The following is a 19,360-nucleotide window of genomic DNA, read 5'->3' on the forward strand; positions in this document are numbered from 1 at the left end:
AAAACACTGAAGTCCCACCCATAATATGCTGCTGCATACACTGATGACATAGTCTTTCAAGAAAAGGACTGGTAGTCTCATTTTCTAAAGGTACAGGCTGTGTTGGAATCCATAATACAGGCAGGCTTCACTGTGATTACTAATAAAAGCAAACTGGGAATGGTGGAAGCCATGTACTTAGGACAACTTACATAAAGGCAGTGGGTAAGATCACAGCTAAAACAATAGAGCCCATAAACAATTATCCTATACTCTCCCTTCCCGCCCCAACCCCTACCAGTTCATGCTGCTCTGTTTTGCCGGTATTTCAGTGTGTGGTTTGCCGGTATTTCAGTTTCTGTGTGATTAGTACATGTGTAAAAGTTATAAACCAGCTTCTGTAGTGATGTTAGGTGTACAGTACAGTGTTGTCATAGCAGAAATACCTGAAGTCCACCCTTAAAACCCTACCACTTGCTGGACGTTTTCTTTACATATAATTCACCCAGAAGCAAATAAGGTTTTCACAAGGCATATTGCACACATACAAGTTCCTGCTTTTTCTTTTATTTTACAAGCAGGTGAAACATTAACCAAAGCTGTGGTTTACTGTCATGTAATCACACCTGTGAATATTATGACTGCCATGGATATTACACTGTGGGATTTGCCAAGAGATGAAGAAGCAGCTATTAAATTTTTTCAAGAAAGAGGTATTCTGCACAAAGAGAGATTGTGTTCCAATAATCACCTGATGAAATTGAAATGTATCTCTAACCCCAAATGGCTATGCAGCCTTCACTCCTGCCATGAAGAGAAATGTGTCTGAACACACACATGGTTTTATGGATCCCACATCCCTTTTGTAACTGCCGGTCGCATCATTTATCTATGGTGTCTGGAGTTGACATCTGTTAAGTTCTGCCAAGCACAGCTTCAACTTAATCACAACACAACGGTGGATTGGAATAATTACCTCAGACAGGTATGTACTAATTCCTTACTATGTCGTCCCAATGTGAAAATAGGTGGCCCAGACAGAGTGGTGGAGATTGATGAAAGCTTGTTCACCCGAAGGAAAGCTAACATAGTTCGGGTTCTGCTGCCGCAATGGGTCTTTGGAGGTGTGTGTCGGGAAACCAATGGATCCTTCCTTGTTGCTGTTCCTGACCAATCTGCAAAAACATTACTGTCCGCAATACAGGACAATGTAAAAGATGAAAGCATTATATTCTCTGACTGCTGGAGAGGATATCAACCTGAGGAGTTGGAAGCGGCTGGATACCAGCATTTCATCATGAATCACTCCTATAACTTCGTTGATCCAGACACTGGGTGTCATACCCAAAAAGTCGAGCAGTTGTGGGGTACTGCAAAGTGGCGCAATAAACACCAAAGAGGGACTGCTCACCAACATTTACAGTCTTATTTGATTGAATTCATGTGGCGTTGCATGCATGGCAAAGGATTAATGTTCTCTGTTATGTTAAATGCGATTGTTGCTTTCATGCCTGCTAGTTAGTGTTACACTACTTTCTTTGGACACTGCAATGTTTACTTACTACTGCTGTGATCCCTGTTCAATGTGTTAAAAAAAGTTTACATGTGCTTCTGATCCCTGTTCCATTCATTATATGTCATTTCTGTTACTGTCTTACATCATTTAAAAGTGTTACATACACAAAAAAAATAACAATTACTTCTCTATGTACTTCCTTTAACAGTAAACATTTGTCAGTCCTGTATCAGTGAGTAAATACAGGCAAAACAGCAGTGCCAGCAGCACAAAGATGTGATAGGGGTTTAACAGAAAAGTACTAGGAGCTCTATGCCCTGAAAGTCTGTTAGTGACTGAATTTACAAAAGAATTTACTCTATGAACCAATATGTCTGAAATAGGCTTAGAAGCAGTGCTATCTCAAGACATTCAAACCGAGGAATAACCTGTGTATATATCACAAGAAAGTTATGCAACTGGAGAGGAGATATTTAGCTACAGGAAGAGTGTCCAGCAATAAGGTGGGCAGTCAATTCCTTCAGATATTATTTCCTGGACAGGCATTTCAACTTAGTAATTGATCGTACCTCTCTGGAGTAAGCAAATGGATGGTCATACTTAGTTGTGCCCATGGGCAGTAAACCTACCTGTTCAAGCAAATTAGAATGTCACAGGTAATCAGGTTCCTACAGCCCATCATACTGAGTCAAAAGTCCATGGTGTGGTGCTCGGAGGGGAAGCATTTGTAAATTATGAGTGCAGTTAGTTTGCATGGTATCTTTAAGTGCAAGGCAAAATAACTTGAGTGTGAGAGTATTCTCACAGAAGGTAAAGCAATGCATTTAGTTATTGATTGAATTTGTTTGTTTAATTACACTGTTGACTAGGTTAGTCCCACTAGGTTGATGGCCTCTTTCCAGGGGAGACCAAATATGGTATTCATACCATCTAGGGGAAAGCTTGTCTGTAATATTAGGGAATTTCCCCCACTCTTTTTGAGTGTGCACATGTCAGTCCCCGTTTCTGGAGTATAGGCAGATGGGAGGAGCAGCACAATGGAGGATTGGAGGCAAGATGGCAGCAGGAAAGGAGCAGTTTTTGTTTTTTACTGATGATAATGAAGGAATGGAAAGGGAAAGACGACAGAAAATGTAGTCAGAAGATAATGCAGATGCCAAGATATCTCCTGACAATGTGGATATTGTAAACGGTCAGTATTCGATTGTGAGGAGCATGAACAAACTCAAGAATGTGTAATTATGGAAATGCTGACAGGAAGATTACAGGATGTTGTACTCGTGAAACATCCAGGTAAACTGTCAGTGTTATTATGGACACAGAAGGCTGTCAGAGTTTTTGGTGAAAAAATAAAGACATTGTTGAAGGGGGTTATCCGTTAAGCGTGCAGATGTACTTGGATAGAAAAAGGAAAATGCAAAGAAAGAAAGACATCAGGATACAAAGGTCAAGAATAACAGGCAAGAATGCTGTTGTAAACAGATATGTGTGGGACTTTTTAATTACATACACATTTAGGATTTAATGCAGATAACATTAGATCCTTCACACATCTGAGTAAGTAGACGTTTTGTGATGTAACTTGTAAATTTGATATGCTACTGACACAATTTATGGATTATTGTGATAAAAAGAAGCATGCTAATCTGTAGAAAAGTTATGTTTTTTTCAGGCAAGTGAATGCTTTTACACAGAAAGTGTATTTACAGTTTAGAACAGATGGTACAGAAGAACATAACTGCCTTAAAAACATGTTACTCTGTGGGGAATTCAAAATAAAATATCTTATTAGTGCATTATGTATGCATAGATTTAAGGCAATTTTTATGATATGTGGGACAACCAAAAACATTTTTGTTAGATTATTTACATCTGATTAATACGTTGGATAAGATTATAATCAGTGTGTTGAAAAAGGATATATGTCAAAAAACTAGACAGCAGTATGGAGCAAATGTTAAAAACAAGGGCATTTCTGGTTTAATTGCTCAGAAGAACTGAATATTTCTGATAAAAGGGAACATGATGAAGGTGAGGAAGTAAATACAGGGAGTGCCCAAAAGGAAAATGAAAATGTTACCGAAGAAGAAGGTGAAAATGAGCATTATAATCAAGAATGAAGAGCGTATGTTCATTACTGGTGTGCATGACATCCATCAGTAAATACTACGCACACAATACCCGCTCTCAGTTATGACATTATATTTATGAACTCCATAGCAGATGGTATTGAGTCTGAGTTACAGCCCTACTATGGCTAATATGTGAATGTGGCTGGTCACACTGAATCTTGCTGTTTATTTACAAATACCAAAGTTACTAGGGTACATTCATCTTTATGACACTGTGCTCCTAGCTTTAGCAAATTCTGATATTTTAACTTAAAACCTTCAAAGGAAACATTATGTGAAGTACTTACCATATTGCTGCGTCTTTAAACTGACCACTTCCAGCAAACCTAATTTCAGGATGAACAAGTCCCTTCATAGGACTATCTATAGCTGAAGGAAACAATATCTTTCTCCCACTATGAAGAAGCATTATGACACTGATACAGGGTCTAGAAATGAGAAAGCTGGATTACTGCTGAACTTATTCCAGGCAGCCCCAGCCATAAGCAACATGGAAAGTGTCATGGAAGGAACTCAGATCCTGAAATTTTACTGCCTGATTTCCACCTGTGTGGCACCATCATTGGGAGCACTGTGCTTTCCTTTCAGTGTGATTTTCCAGCTATTTTATTTCACAACCCAATGTGGATATCACCAATCCTTTGATGTTCTACATTAACATTCTGTTATGTTTTTACATCATTCTCAGCTTTACAGAAGACTACCTTGAGGGCAAAATAGGACAAGATGAATATAATACTAACCACACAACTATAGCATTGGCAACTCCTGTATGCATTCCAACAGATGTTATCCACAGTGGATCCCAATATGGAACTGATTGTCTAGAATCTGCATTTGATGCAGAAAGGTAGGATTATTTATCTCATCGTAAAATCCATTCATTTTCACAAAAGGCCCACCACAATCTTAAAATTACTCCAACTTCCCAGTGATAACTGTGAACTTTTTCAAAGCCAACCTCTTTTTTCGGCTTCTCAGTGGAAACTGTCTGCCTTGTTAAGCCATTTCCCTGACTCATCCCTTTTCTCGGCTTCAGGCCATACCTCTCAACTTCTTAGAGCAAGAAATCTGGACAAAGCCATAAAGAATGGGGTGGGGAAACAAAGGCCTAAAAAATAGAAACAATTTTTAAAAATCGCTCTTACAATAAAAGAAAGTTGATAGAATAACAGGCTTTGCATTAACATGAATTTTCTGAAGGATATGAAGTGTGAAAGTCAAATCTATGTCATTATTTTCTGACTCCAGTCCTAAATGATTTGCCAGAAAACCAAAATTTTATGACGAACATACCAAAAATATGATGCAAAAATCCGAACGTTCTGTGAAAATCCGGGCAGTTGATGGGTATGCTTCAGGAATACTTCACATTGTGGCAGCTCCAAGCTTTCACTTTGGTTGCAATCATGCTCCTCTAGCCAGGCAGAACCAATCAGACATTTTCTGAGAGGTATATTTCAACTTAAACTACCAGGAAGTGATCTTGTCCCTCTCCGTGATCTTAACTTTACAATTATAAAGCTGAATTTTTCACACTTTGAGTTCAAGGATGTCTGGCATTTGAAATTATTAAACTGCAACATACTTGCTTAAGGCAAGACCACCTACTAAAATAATTATAAAGCTGTGAGCTTTGTCCTCAGGCAGAGACTTTTATTACCTTCCATAACAAGAGCAAGCTTAAAATACAAAACTCTAATGGCTAAAAACCTATTAAAATTATAAAAACTGCCGACATTATCCTGAATTGAAATGTTTATTACCTTCCATAACAGTGGGATAAGCTGAAAAATGAACTTTACAGGTAAAGATGCCATCCACAGATGACCAACACCAAACTCTAGAAAACTAAGGCTAAAGGCTGCTTTGCTCATATATTATACTGATGCTTCTGGCAAAAACAAATACTGTGTTCTACTTATGCTCTTTGTTTACATTGTAAATACTGTATATATGATCTTACTGTGAAAATGCCCTGTAATGTAAACATATTGCACCTACACTTGTCTATGAAAGTGCTATAATCACATGTTTGTACTTCAACTCTGTATTATTAACTTCTAACCTTTCTAGAATATGTTTCCTAATGTTGTTATCATTTAAACTTTGTAACCTTGTTACCATTAATTGCTCATTACTCTGTAACAGTTTGGAGTTTTTCTCCCCAGGACTCCACTGAAAACGGACACTAGTAGTCCAGCTGGACTATCCTGGTAAACAAATGTTAAATAAATAATAATAATACAATACTGAGAAGATACAATTGTGAAAAGATGGACAGATTTTCAAAACCACCGTTATCTAGGAGGATCACAAAATACTCAAACACTGACTCTCACATTTAATCAAATTATTGAAATTAAAATATATATTAACAATGTTAAACCTTTGCTTAGGGAAATCAAAGCTCACTCTGCTAGAGCTGTAGTTACTTCAGAAGCTTTTGTACAGTAGCTGAGCAGTATTATAGCTCAGCGAATGAGGTTTATGTTTCAAGGGTAAAGGGTTCCGGCATGATTGCCATTTACTTGCTGTGTAGTGTCTTTTAACATCCATATTGTTTTTTTATAGGTAATCCAGCTTCCTTTCAACTCCAGCAACCACACTGGTACACTGGCTACACTAATGTTTGAGTATATGGCATTTTTCCTTGTCCTTGTGGCTTGGGTCATGGTAGAACATGGTCCACAGTGGATCAGACCACTTATCAACTTAACAAATTGCCATCATCATCAACTCCCTTTTTCGCCATTTTCTACAAAGGTCAGGTGTTGTGTGAACTATTGCCATCTCTCTCTCTCTTTCTCCCGATTCAATGCCGCTCTCCAACCTTCATTCAATGCCGCTCTCCAACCTTCATTCAATAACGCTCTCCAACCTTCTTTCAATGCCGCTCTCCAACCTTATTCAACAGTCATGCCTGTCACAGGTTTTCTCTCATACAATCCATCCACTTCTTTGTTGGATGCCCTCGGCTCCTCTTGCCTTCTTCATGTCTGTCGCAAATCTTCTTCACTAGATTGTGTTCTGCTTTCCTGCGCATATGCCTGAGCATCTATAATCTGTTCCCTTTGACCTTCTCTGCAATTGGAGCTACTTGGACCTTTGCTCTGATGTCCTCATTCCTTTGTCTGTCCTACAGTGTGCACCCTACCACCCATCTCAGGCACACCATCTCTATCATCTGTAGCTTCCACGACAGCTCTGCCTTCATTATCCAGCTTTCTCTTCCATACAGTAGCACTGGTTGCACCTTGGTTTTGTACTCTGCAGATACTTTGCCATTCTTCTGTGATACACTGCCCCTGACATTCTGTACCAGCTAGCTGCAGTCCCTCTAATTCTAACTATGGCCTCCTCATTCAGACATGCCTTCTTCTCAACCACCCCTCCCAGACACCTCAAGCTATCAACTTTTTCCACTATTTCCCTTCTATCTCAATTCTCAGCTTTTTCTGATTTTCCTTATCTGATGCCATTATACCTCTCCTATCTGTATTAATTTTCAACTCACGTACCTTCAGTTTTGCCTTATGTTCTCCTATCCTTTGCTGAAGTTCTTGTTCAGAGTCTGTCTGTAATACCACATCATCTGCATACAGAAACTGTACTGATCTGCCCCCTCTGACCTGCTGCTAATGCAGTTCATCACTAGTATAGACAGCAGTGGGCAAGGAGTTGAATGGTGATGAACACCAAGTCCCACTGGGAGCCCTCTTTGAGTCCGAACACTATGTATACTAATGCCAGTGCATCCTTGCCCACAATCTGCATTAATTTTGCCAATTTTTCTGAGACTGTGAACCATCACAGGGCTGACCAAATCATCTTTTTTGGACCATGTTGTATTCTTTATTTAAGTGTAAAAATGCTCAGTTGGACTCTTTCCTCATCTCTGGGTTCTTATCACATGCCTGTCTCACTGCAAACATTGTGTCTGTTGTACTGCTTCCTGATCTGAATCTGAGCTGTTTGCTTCTCATCTAACGTTCTGCTATTCTGTGTATTCATCATTCAGTCTCTCTAGAACTTTTATATGGCAGGTGTTTTCCACCTCTATACTGCCCAAAGCTTTACATGTCCCCTTTGTCCTTGTTCACTGGCACTACTATACTTATTCTCCAGTTATCTGGGATATACCTATACTGCAATAAGTACCCTCAGGAGCCATTTCTTCCCAGCTCAACCAACATCTTGATCAGCTTAACAATTAAATTAATAAATTAAACCAAATTAAAACTCATCTTTAGAAAGCAGTTATAAGGATGCTCAATGAGGTTTGCTTCATACTTTTATAGTGTTACAAATGACACATGATTTCTACAGGAAATGTTATGTTAGCTTGGCCATACTACAAAGTAATGCGACCAGAGTAGATATTTTCTGCTTCTGTACTGCACTTTTTATCTTCTCTGTGTTTTCTTGATTCACTACTTAGAGGAGTCTGCCCCTTGGTATTAATCAACTGCAAGAGATGCCCTGAAGGAATCTATACAAAATTACGTGTGGTACTTTTATGTAATGCTAGATCTTCTAAGGAGATTATGTACCATACGGTTTCTCTTCCATCTGATTCCTGCTGTCCTTCTGAGTCTTGCCATTGTGGTGAATCTCAATACCTTCATGAGACCCATGACACAGCTGCTATAAATGAGGGGTAGGTTGTCTTCAGGCAGCTGTGCTGTAGGATTGTGCAAAAGGAAGGAAACAGAGGAAAAGTGGATGGGCTACCTTGTCTTAAGCTATGCCACCAATTCTGTGAAGACATCATCGGGCTGTGCTTCTTAGGAATGCTGAAAATCCAGTGCCATATACTGATAACAGCTGAGATGCGGTCAGCAATACAAATCTACCATAAAGGGTAACCTAAAGTGCTCTATTTCATTTCCCTGGGCAACCACATGAAAGCAACAACAGTTTTGACAGAAATTCGAAAAGAAATAAGCTTCTTTTTCTTTTCCTGAAAATCACACTCAGCCTTTAGTTGTACATAATATTAAGTCAAAAATCCAAGAATAAATGTGGGGATTCTCTTTACAATGTATATAAAAAATACACATGGCCACTTTATAAAACCAGTAAGATACCTGGGGTCTGTGCATGGTATAGACATCAGCCTATGACAGTGGGTTGCATATACTTGTACTTTGGGCTTATGTTTCATAATGCTCTGGACAAACTAGTAATATCAGAACCATGTATAACACCCTAAAAATGGTCCTTCTAACACTGCAATATGCATTGAAACCCCTTAATGACCACTGTTGACTGCTTTGTCACACATACAAACTTGCTCTAAGTAAGTTGCTGGGAAGAAATAAAATGAAATCTTTTATACAGCAATTATACAAATTGTGTACAACCTCAGTGCAGAACCATGCCCATGAAATATAGTGGCAATGTCTTGTGATAGCCCTCTATAAACAAAGCACCATCTATCAGCTGCCTTAAAGACAACATGTTACATTACAGCATGTTAAATATGTCACTCCAATCATTAATTCTAACGCCTGGATTTTTGCCTTTTTAGAAATATGCAACAAAGAAAACAAACCCTGTGCTTACAAAATTGCTATTAATTACTGTGCTAAATACTTAAAAAGGTCTTCTTACTAACTGCTGTAATTTATATTTTAAGGTGCTACTCAAGGAAAAAAAAAACATTTTAAAACAGTTACACAATAAAGACTCATGCATTAAAAATGGTCATGCTCAAAAATGTTGCTACACTCTTTAAAATAAGTTCATACTTTCTGAGTTTATAATTACAATTTTTATAACTGACTGATTGGCAGGCGTGTGCTTTAATTATAAAATAACTATAATTTGAATTGTTTTAGTTTTCTTTACATCAGTCAAGCTTATTTAATACTGGCATTCAGGCATTTAAAATTATGTAGGTTACCCCAATCTCATTTGCACAACTTACATTACTTCAATAATGCAGCTCTGCTTATAATAAGCATTTTTTATACCCAGAAATGTTTCACTGTCACAGTGCATTAAGAAATGAAAAGTTTAAAACTGCTAAGAGCTGCTCAGTTTGCCTGATAAAGCTTCAGATGTGTTTTTGTATTTTGCCATGTTGAAATCCCTGTCAGGAAATTAACTACAGGCCAGGGAGTGGTGCTTATCAAACAGCAGACTACACTACAGCTGCCAACCTCAGCACTCTTTTGTAAGCTTTTCTTTTTCATAGCAAACCAGAAAGTTCTTCCTACCGAGTGGAGCTTCTGGTAGAGGCCACACGCATTGCATACATATCCACCATTCGCATTCTTTCGCCAGAGAGAGGTCTTTGTGGTTAGGCAGTTGGCACAAAAAACTCCTGATCCTCTGCGTCTCTGAAACAGCAAGAAGAGGGCAGAGGTGAGTCACATGATACAAGGAGTTAGCTCAAATCAACACAAGGGTTTTGTCTGTGGACTACGAATAACGACTGTATAAAGCCTTGCGGCTTATAATGAGGTCAGGTTCAATTGTATTAAAAAAAAAAAAAACTCTGATTTTCATAATAATTACGCTTGAGTGATAAATGTTCTGAGTCTGTGAAGCTGCACAGTGTTTTCAGTGTTTTACAGCAATACTTTCTACTTTCTACAAATTAATTACAGATACTTAACTGTCTCACAACTGAGCTACTGCACTGGTTCACAATTATTGAACAGTTTCATGATGAAGAAAATCAGGTTTTACAAGTAAAAAGTGAATGTGCGGTAAGCTGTCAGCTTCTGGTTTCCATTTTGGTTAAAGTGTGTAAATTTGAAAACACAAACACGGAATAGTGAAAAATACAACAATCTGTGTTGTGTTTATTAGGAAGCCTGATAAACACACACGTTGATCCAGTTGATTTAGTAGCATATATTTTAATATATAAAACAAGTTTCTTCCTTACAAGCAAACTCAGAAACTCACTAGTACAAGTTTTTATCATTTTGTGCATCCATCTCATATGGAATAGTTCTCAGCACCTATCTTTCCATCCTTGTCAGCGTTATTAAAAATGCAAAGCTTTATACATGACAGGATACGGTACCAAAGAAAACCACCCCAGGGTATATTTTAATGGTGTAGCAGGTTCCCCAGATGGAAAGAAATCCATCAAGCACAAGCCATACTTTATGCAGAGGTCACATCTTGGCAGAACTGTAAAGCCAGCTGTGTACTCTATGCCCAAACACCTAAATGATCAGAATTCTGAAATACCAGGCAAAATAAAAACAAAAAGAACAAAAAAAAAAGAAAAAAAGAATTAGCAATAAGGCAGAGCATGCAGAACACATACAGGAGAAAATATAGTTTCACTGAGCAGCTAATCATGAGGTGTTTTAGGTCTTATCTTATATAACACACAACATCTACAGTAGTATGCTTAAGAAAGTTGCATCAAATAAACACAGCAGTATGAGTAACTAAGGTTACACTAATGCAAAAAAAACCTCAAGCGAACACACAGAAAACCAACTTATTTCTGAAGAATTTGTTAGTAAGAAGATGGTGTGAACCGAAAATTTTAAAAAAGTGTCTTAAATATGTAACAGTGCACTAACCACAATACTAACATAACGAAGTTACTGCAGCTGTTATTCATAGCATTCAATGAAATAATTGTATTAGTTGCACAGAAGACTCTCTATACCGCAAGCACTTATTGTAACTGAAAAAAGATATTGGTTATTCATGAAGTCTTTATTCCGCCTATGTCTCATGCTTAAGTCAGAATATAATACAATCTACCTACACACGTAGCACAAAGAAGCAATAACATACAACACATAACACATTGCTGTTTACAGAAATACACTGAGTTTCACTTTGGGTAAGGATTTCCATCCTTCAGTCAGCCTACTTTCCCATGTCCCAGACAGACTGTAGATTAAAGTCACATTCTTCCTATTGCCACAAGAAAAAAAATGCATTATATACTCTTGAACTTCCTCACTATATATGAAAACATAAATGTTTCAGAAACATCACTCCATTCCTGTCTTGCAGAAAATCTGCAAAAAAAAAAAAGGCAAACTTGCGCAAATGTCACTTGCTTACACGTTTACTACTGAGCATTTCCTACAAAGTTCCTGCCTGAGATCATGTAGGATGCAGCCTGGGATGTTATTGGGTCCCATGAAGGCTGTACTTTTTGCCTTTGAGAGGGCAGTGATGACCTGTTCCCTAGATATAACAGGAAGGGGGCAGGTACTGGGAATGTCCTGATTTACTGATGGGGGGACAGAGGGGTAAAGTTTTTGCTGAATCTGTCACCCAGCAAGTTTGCTATATCTATGGCATCTGTATTTGTGGTGTCCTTGACCACCAATTCTGAACAGATCTAGGGGCTTCCTTTGAGGTTGTGGACATATGTGAAGAAGGTCTTATGATTAGATGTGACCAATTTGGACTCGAAGTTTGCTTTGGAGGATTTCACTAGTGCTCTTATTTGCTTGTTCAGGCTAAGGAGACATTGCTTCCAACTGGGCACCTGCTCCTCCTTGGTCTTGGACAGCAATATTTTGCTTTTGTTATAGAGTTTATTTATTGGAGATGTCCACCAGACAGGTTTACTCTTCCTTGCCAAGGCTGTAAACCTACCTGGTAGAGGCCTTGACACAGACTACCTCAAAGCAGCCTATATGAGGTGGAATATAAGTAAGACAGCTTTTAATCTAATGGGATAGCTTATGAAGTTTAGTCCAATAATCTTGGTTAGAAATCCTTGGGGCTGTTCTAGTGATTCAGCACTTTTGAAGACCTACATGTCAAAGAGAGTGTTTTACTTTACGATAAATCTGCACAGAGAGGAATTATGACTTTTTTATTCCTGGCGGAAATGTCTTTGAAAATTAACTGTGCCATGCAGAATGACATCCTAATAAAGACAGAAACATGGTAATCAAAAGAAAATTAATTGCTGATGAATGTACCCATTTCTCTGATGATAGTGTCGTTTTAAGGAAGTGTGTATTTACTGTAGTATGAATTAGAGAAATTTTGGTTTCCAAATGAAACCACATTACATATTTTGATGTCTGAGGGACTAGGTGGATGAAAATGAGCATAGGTGGCTGACACCAGCTTGCTCATCTTCAGGGAGGGGACTGCAAGTCCTGAAGCATTAGCAACACCAACAATGCCCCTGCACGTATCACTGTATCACCCTACTTTAATGGCTTGCACTGCACTGGGCAAAGACTCCCTTGATGATATAAGGAATGGAATGTGTACATGTGTGTGTGTGTGTGTGTGTGTGTGTGTGTGTGTGTGTGTGTGTGTGTGTGTGTGTGTGTGTGTGTGTGTGAGTATGTGTGCACGCAAATTTCTACTCCTGACCACACAGCCGCTACAAGTCTGCAGGCAGCCTAAGGATGGGCTGTTCTACTGGAAAAGCTAGATGACTATCTCCTTTCCACTCAACTGTCACCACTGAGGGAATAGATGGTTGGGTATAGCTTCCATGGAAGGAACAAATTTTCCATATACTGTTTAGCTGAAATATGCCCAGATCCCACCCACCATGGAACAAATGGGACAACTGCGTGCAGGGAGGGCAGCTATCAGGCAGTGTCCCTAAAAGTTGAATGGGAAGAAATATAAATGGCAGAAAGGAAGGAACTCATGTCACAGCCTTGACAGGCTTTGCTCTTGAGGTGAATTTATTGGCATCTATGTCTCAGACACATAATAAGTCAGTTATGATTGGGGACTAGATGATTATCATATATGTTCAACCTAGTTATTTTGTTTTACTCTAAATTACATACATAAATTAAATGCAGCCCAAACCCTGAATCCACTTCAAACCTCCCACCCCCATCTGGAGGCAGACATGTTCTTGACTAATGCATACTCTGTGCTGCCATGGACATTTTTATGGGACACGATAGAATAACAACAAAAGAGAAGACAGTACAATAAACAGCATTTTACAGAAATTTTCACTGTTTTTTTTACCATGTCTGTCAAATGAATAAGTGTAGTGAATTAATTATAGACCATTTTCAGCCACAAAATTGGATATTATTTGGACAGTTCAGACAACCCATCAATCAGCAAGTTCTGTGAGGTGACAGGAAAACAAAGTATCCAGAAAAAAATATGAACAATATCTCTGATTCCTCCAATATAGAGGTATAACTAGAGTTCAGGACTGCACCCTGGCACTGCAGCTATGAGAAATAATCTTAACCACCGGGTCTTTTTCCTGTTCTGTTGCTGTGGTTTTAACTGCAGACATTTCAGTGGCCTTTCTGAGTAAATGACCCGAAGAAGAAATGCAGCAGCACTGTGGTATTTCAGCTGCCATCATTAATAGGGCAGCAGTTTTTAGGGGGCACAACAGACACCATGGTGTTGACATTTTTTGACTGGGGGAAATTTTTAATTAGTGGAACTGCAATGCAGTTACTGTGTGATGTTGCTGAAAAGTACCAAAGAAAACAGGTACTACTTAAGGCAGGAGTTGCCAAAGAGCACATAGATAAAGGCATTGCAGTGCAAAGAATGAAGTAACATACTCTTTTGTCACTCTAAAACACAGGATTTTTTTAAGTATTAATTAGAATGTCTGGAAGGCTAGCCAGCATGCATGAGTACCAATATGTTGCCATGGTGTCCTCATCAATGACACAAATGGCAGTTTTAACATATATGATCCATATGTTGATATGCTCTCACACCATCAACACAGAGCTTCAGTGACTTTATCTTTAAATCCAGCAACATTTTTAACAAACGCGTCATTCTAAGCAGCTCCTGTCAAATTACCACTCAAATACACTGAACAGACTACTCCTTAAGGTGACTGTAACAACGGCATGAAACATTGTCTTTAGCTAAAAAAAACTAGTGCAACTGGCAATAAGAAAAATGTAAATTAAGATTAAACAACTGTATTTGCAAACCGTTAGGAAATTAGATGTTTCACTGAAAATTTAAGCTACTTATGTCTTAGTAAAAGAATGCACCAACAAGTATGAAGCCTTTAAAACAGAAGGGTGATTTAGTTTGCAGCTCTGTTATTCTAATCCAAAAATCAGAACTACTATGAGTCATAATTTAAGGGTTTTATGAAATTTAAGCAATTTATTTTAACTTTAGTCTTTCCTGCAGAAGTGTGATACCCATGCCAGAAAAATACAATGGTTATAATTGTACTCTGATACTTTTAAAATGGAAAGCTTGCAGACATAATTTTGGCTTTAAGACTGGAGCTCTTTCTTGGCACTGAAAGGGCGTTTGATTCATCGGGTGTTTCACAATGTATCACTAAAAAGACCTGGTGAGCTGCCAGTTCCCTATAGGGTAAGTTTTCCGTCCAGATGCAAGTGCTATCAGGGGCCCTCGTCAGCTAGACTAATTACGATCTTGCATTTGCTGATGCCTGTTCACTCAAACATTCAACTTCCTTCATTAATCATCAATATGGAGAAAATTAATGAAATGCAAAGAAATTGCAGCCAGTAGGTGGCATGACTATAAAATCTGTAATGATTGCAATAATTCAGCAAGGCTGTGGAAATGTTTTCGGTGAGCATAAAATCAGGCTGGAAATTGCCCTTTTAAACTAAGAACATGATCTCATTAGCACAACAGGTTGAACTATTGTAGGTGGATTTTAAAACTGTGACTTCCATTAAAATAATCTTTCACTCCACTGTAATGTGCATTTGCTACATATCTCTAAATCATGGATAAAACTGAACTCACATTTATTCAAGACACTATACCATAACTTACTATCTTGGTAGAGCTTTTGACTCTCTTATGCATATGAATATTTATACATAGCCGAAAGAAGAAGAAGACTCATACATCTGTGTGTGTGTGTGTGTGTGTGTGTGTGTGTGTGTGTGTGTGAGTGTGTGTGTGTGTGTGTGTGTGTGTGTGTGTGTGTGTGTGTGTGTGTGTGTGTGTGTGTGTGTGTGTGTGTGCATGTAAGTACGTACATACATATATACAGAGCCTTTGAGTATTCCTGGTAGTTCAAATTTCAAAACGCATTTCATTTAAATATGTTGATGAAGTTATCATTGCCACTTTGATGTTTTGCACAGGTGTGTAATTATCAAGGGCTAAGCATTTACTCACTGGATCAGCTAATAACCAAAATACATTTCTGTGTAGGACACTCTCAAGGAAAACATACAGGCACAAACACAAAAACAGACATGCATATACAAACGTGTGCCCTTCACAGATGCACATGCGCACACACACACACACACACACACACACACACACACACACACACACACACACACACACACACACACTGCAGTTTTTTTTTTTAATTTATGCATTTTAGTAAGTTTACACACCAGGATTAATAGTTAAGTACAACTAGATGAACTACAGACAGTTCCACTACCAATAAAAGTTTATATTTAATAAGCCTGTTTTTCATCTCTCTGGAAGTAATCAGTCTTTGTTTCAAACAGGACTTGTGAATTTCCATGAAAGCTTTGTGGACAGAATGTCTCTTAAGTGTTCAAACACATCTCTCAGTAACGGTTGGAAAACAATGCTTTTTTTAATTCTCGGATGTTGTGATCTGCAACAATGGAGTAACACAGATGAATACTACTGCACTCAGAAGTATAGCTAAGGTAGGGAGAAGGGGGAGCAGCCCGGCGTGCATTGGTGTTAGGGGGGTGCAATCAGCAGATACCAATTGGTCGGTAGTACATTTACTTGAAATGCTGGTACAGAAATACAGGTTTTTGCAGTCATGACTTAAGCACTTAACTTCAGCACTTGTGTGTGGCATAGCTGCTTCCACTTTAGAAGACCTTTTTTTTTTCTTTTAAAGGACATCTGACCTGGTGCTCCTTAAGAGGACAGTTGAATTGGTTGTGTGTCCTGCATTCTCTTTTATTTAGTTGTTATATGGGACATTTTGCAGACACCTTAATGGTTAGGGACAGCAACTGGGTACAACTACCCTGTGTTTCTAAAGGTTAGCCAAACAATCCACTTATTCTGTGTTGTTGACATCATAACAAGACTGAAATATGTATGTCCACAGCTAGTGAGGTTTAGCTTTATTGCTCTGAATTTGTCCATTAACTGACTTAAAAAGAAATAAATCATAGGCATTCAGAACCACCATACAGTTGAAACACATGGTGTTCTTAAGAGATCATTTGCATATATCCCATAATTCTCTTTTACAAGAGCATTCAAGGAATCACCCAGTGCAAACTCTAGTTTGGCTAGGTTTTTCTTGTTGTTATTTTCCAGTTGGATTGGCTGTGTGTCCTGCTTTTTCTTTTATTTTCTGTATGGGTAGCGGAAGCACGAGGGACTGTGACATCACAGCATGGGTGGGTTTTATGATGGTTGTGGTGATGTCAGTTTGGGGAGGGAATTGTCAGGAAAACTACCTGTATTCATTGGCCTTGATGACATCAAAGAATTGGAGACGGCAGCAAGCTTTTCCAGAGCGGGATGCATTTTTTTTGAAAGTGAAACCACCACAGTACAGTAAGGTACTGTTCTAGTGGAGGGAAACAGTTGATTATTATATATTTTAAATGCTGTACTGTTTATTCATAGCAGGGAATGTAAATAGGGAAAAAAAACGCAGAGGAAGTTGAGCATTTAATAACAGAATCTCGTTGTTGTCCTTTAATAAGAAATCTTGAACTTTTTTCCTTTTATGCCAAACAAGTATTCATTTATAACACTACCTACTTTTTGTTCTACTCTTTTGTGCAATTTTTTCATAAAAATCTTATAATCCATATTATTTAACACAATTGGTCTCCAGTTCTGTTTTTCTTCCTTCTTTCCTTTTTTCCATATAAACCTAGTAATACCCATGCAGAGCTCTTTATACCCAAAACCTTTTTTGTAATCAATCATTTTAATACCTTTATAAACCCTTTATTTTGCTCTATATTCATATTCTATACATCTTATATTCAGTTCCATCTAGTTCTGCTGCTGATTCTAAATTCATTACTTTTAATACCTGTTTTAGTTCCTCTATTCTTATGTCTTCTTCTAAATCCTTATTCTCAGTGTCCAAAAATGTACTTACTTTCCATTCTTTCCATGTCTTTGTTCTCTGCTCTTTAAATATGGTCTTAATATGTTTTTTTTTACTATATTCATAATCTCTTCTTGTGTATTATGCATTTTACCTGAAAAATCTTTCATTTCCCTCATTAGACTATTATTCTCTTTAATTATTTTACTTAAATATGGTGCAATTTCTTTTTTTTTTATATCTTTGTTTGTACAATAAATATTATGTCTTTTCCTTATTGAAAAAGTCTGTGCCTTAATAAGAAAGTTTTCACAGTTCTTTTCTGGACAATCATGTTGCTGTTTAAATTCATATATTTTATTTTTTTCATGTTTAACTTCTCTTTCTCCCATGTCACGTAATATTTCTATAATCTGACCATCATTCTGACCAATCTTTATAAAATTCTCTCGTTTCTACATCATCTTGCCATAATGTCATAACCTCTTTTTTTATTTATTCTTTTTATATCTTTCCCTGTTTTTATATAATCATCATTCCCTTTAACCATAATCCAAATTGCCCTGTGATTTGAAAAGCCTGTCAATAACACTCCTTGTTCAACTATTACTAAACTTTCTGACAACAAAAAATAATCTATTTCTGTTCCTTTTTTCTCCTCTTCTATACATCCAAATCTCTAGATTCCATATGTTTAGTTCTCAATATTTTATAATATCCTTTAACATCATAAGCCTTCTTGTTTTGCTGCCTTAAATTGCAAATGAAGTCTCCTACAATAATTAAGTCCATGTTAAGTGCTACACATTGTATTATCTTTCTAAACATCTCCTCCCTCTCCTTTTTTAGTACATATGCATATATTGCAATAATACTCATAACATGTTCCCTCCATCTTACATCAATAATAGTAACTCCACCTGCTATAACAATGGTAACATCTAATACCTTAATTGTATATTTATATAAGTATTGCTGAGCAGGTTTCTTTCCCGAAATTCCAGATCACATTTTTCCCCACCACACTTCTATTTGAATTCTTTCTGACTTTGACAAAAATCTAGTACCTACTAGTATAATAACATCATTATCTAGCGTTTTACACCAGTTCAAAATTCCCATTCTTCTTTCAAGCTTCTTAAAACTATTAACATTTAAACATAATACTCAACCCGTACCTCCACTTTAAATAATGTGAATTCATCCTTTTCCTTTCTTTTTTTAAATCTTCTGTATTCTTCCTTTCCCTTTCTCTCACTCTTTTACCAACTGAATTTCTCTTTTGTTTGACTATATCTCATTTAACGTCTTCATTCTCATTTAAAGCCGACCCTTCTTCTTCTATGTTTAAATCTTCCTTCATTTTATCTATTTGTGTTATTTGTTCTTCATCAGTAATACAGATATCTTTTCCCATTTTTTCTACTTCTAATTTCTTTTCTGTAACTATCCTGTTTACCTTGCTCTTCTACTCCTTCTGTTATGTCCACACTTAACTTCACACTCTCTTCCAAAAATGTCCCACTTTTTTACATTTATAATATTTTGGTTCGCAATTTTTTTGCATTGAGTCCTATGCCCCCCATGAAAACCACTGTCTTTTTCACATTTGTTAATTAAATTATCTATTTTTCCACATAAAAAATGTTTTTAGTTGCCCCAGTATCTAACCAGGCCTCTGTCACCTTCAACTTTAATAACACTTGGAATATGTACAACACTGTTGTTTTCGAGTTTCAA

The 19,360-nt window shown here is 37.5% G+C and overlaps 1 protein-coding gene across 1 annotated transcript in view; it reads right to left on the reverse strand.

Annotated features, from left to right (window-relative positions):
- TRPS1 (transcriptional repressor GATA binding 1) overlaps positions 1 to 19,360 on the reverse strand; it is an 803,228-nt gene that overhangs the window by 74,479 nt on the left and 709,389 nt on the right. The window contains exon 4 of the mRNA XM_044067100.1: positions 9,852 to 9,974. Within this exon, the coding sequence (XP_043923035.1) occupies positions 9,852 to 9,974 (123 nt within the window). The remainder of the gene's footprint in view (positions 1 to 9,851; positions 9,975 to 19,360) is intronic.

Source organism: Protopterus annectens, chromosome 3.part1, assembly GCF_019279795.1.
Source record: "Protopterus annectens isolate FY-2018-M chromosome 3.part1, PAN1.0, whole genome shotgun sequence".
NCBI lineage: Eukaryota > Metazoa > Chordata > Ceratodontiformes > Protopteridae > Protopterus > Protopterus annectens.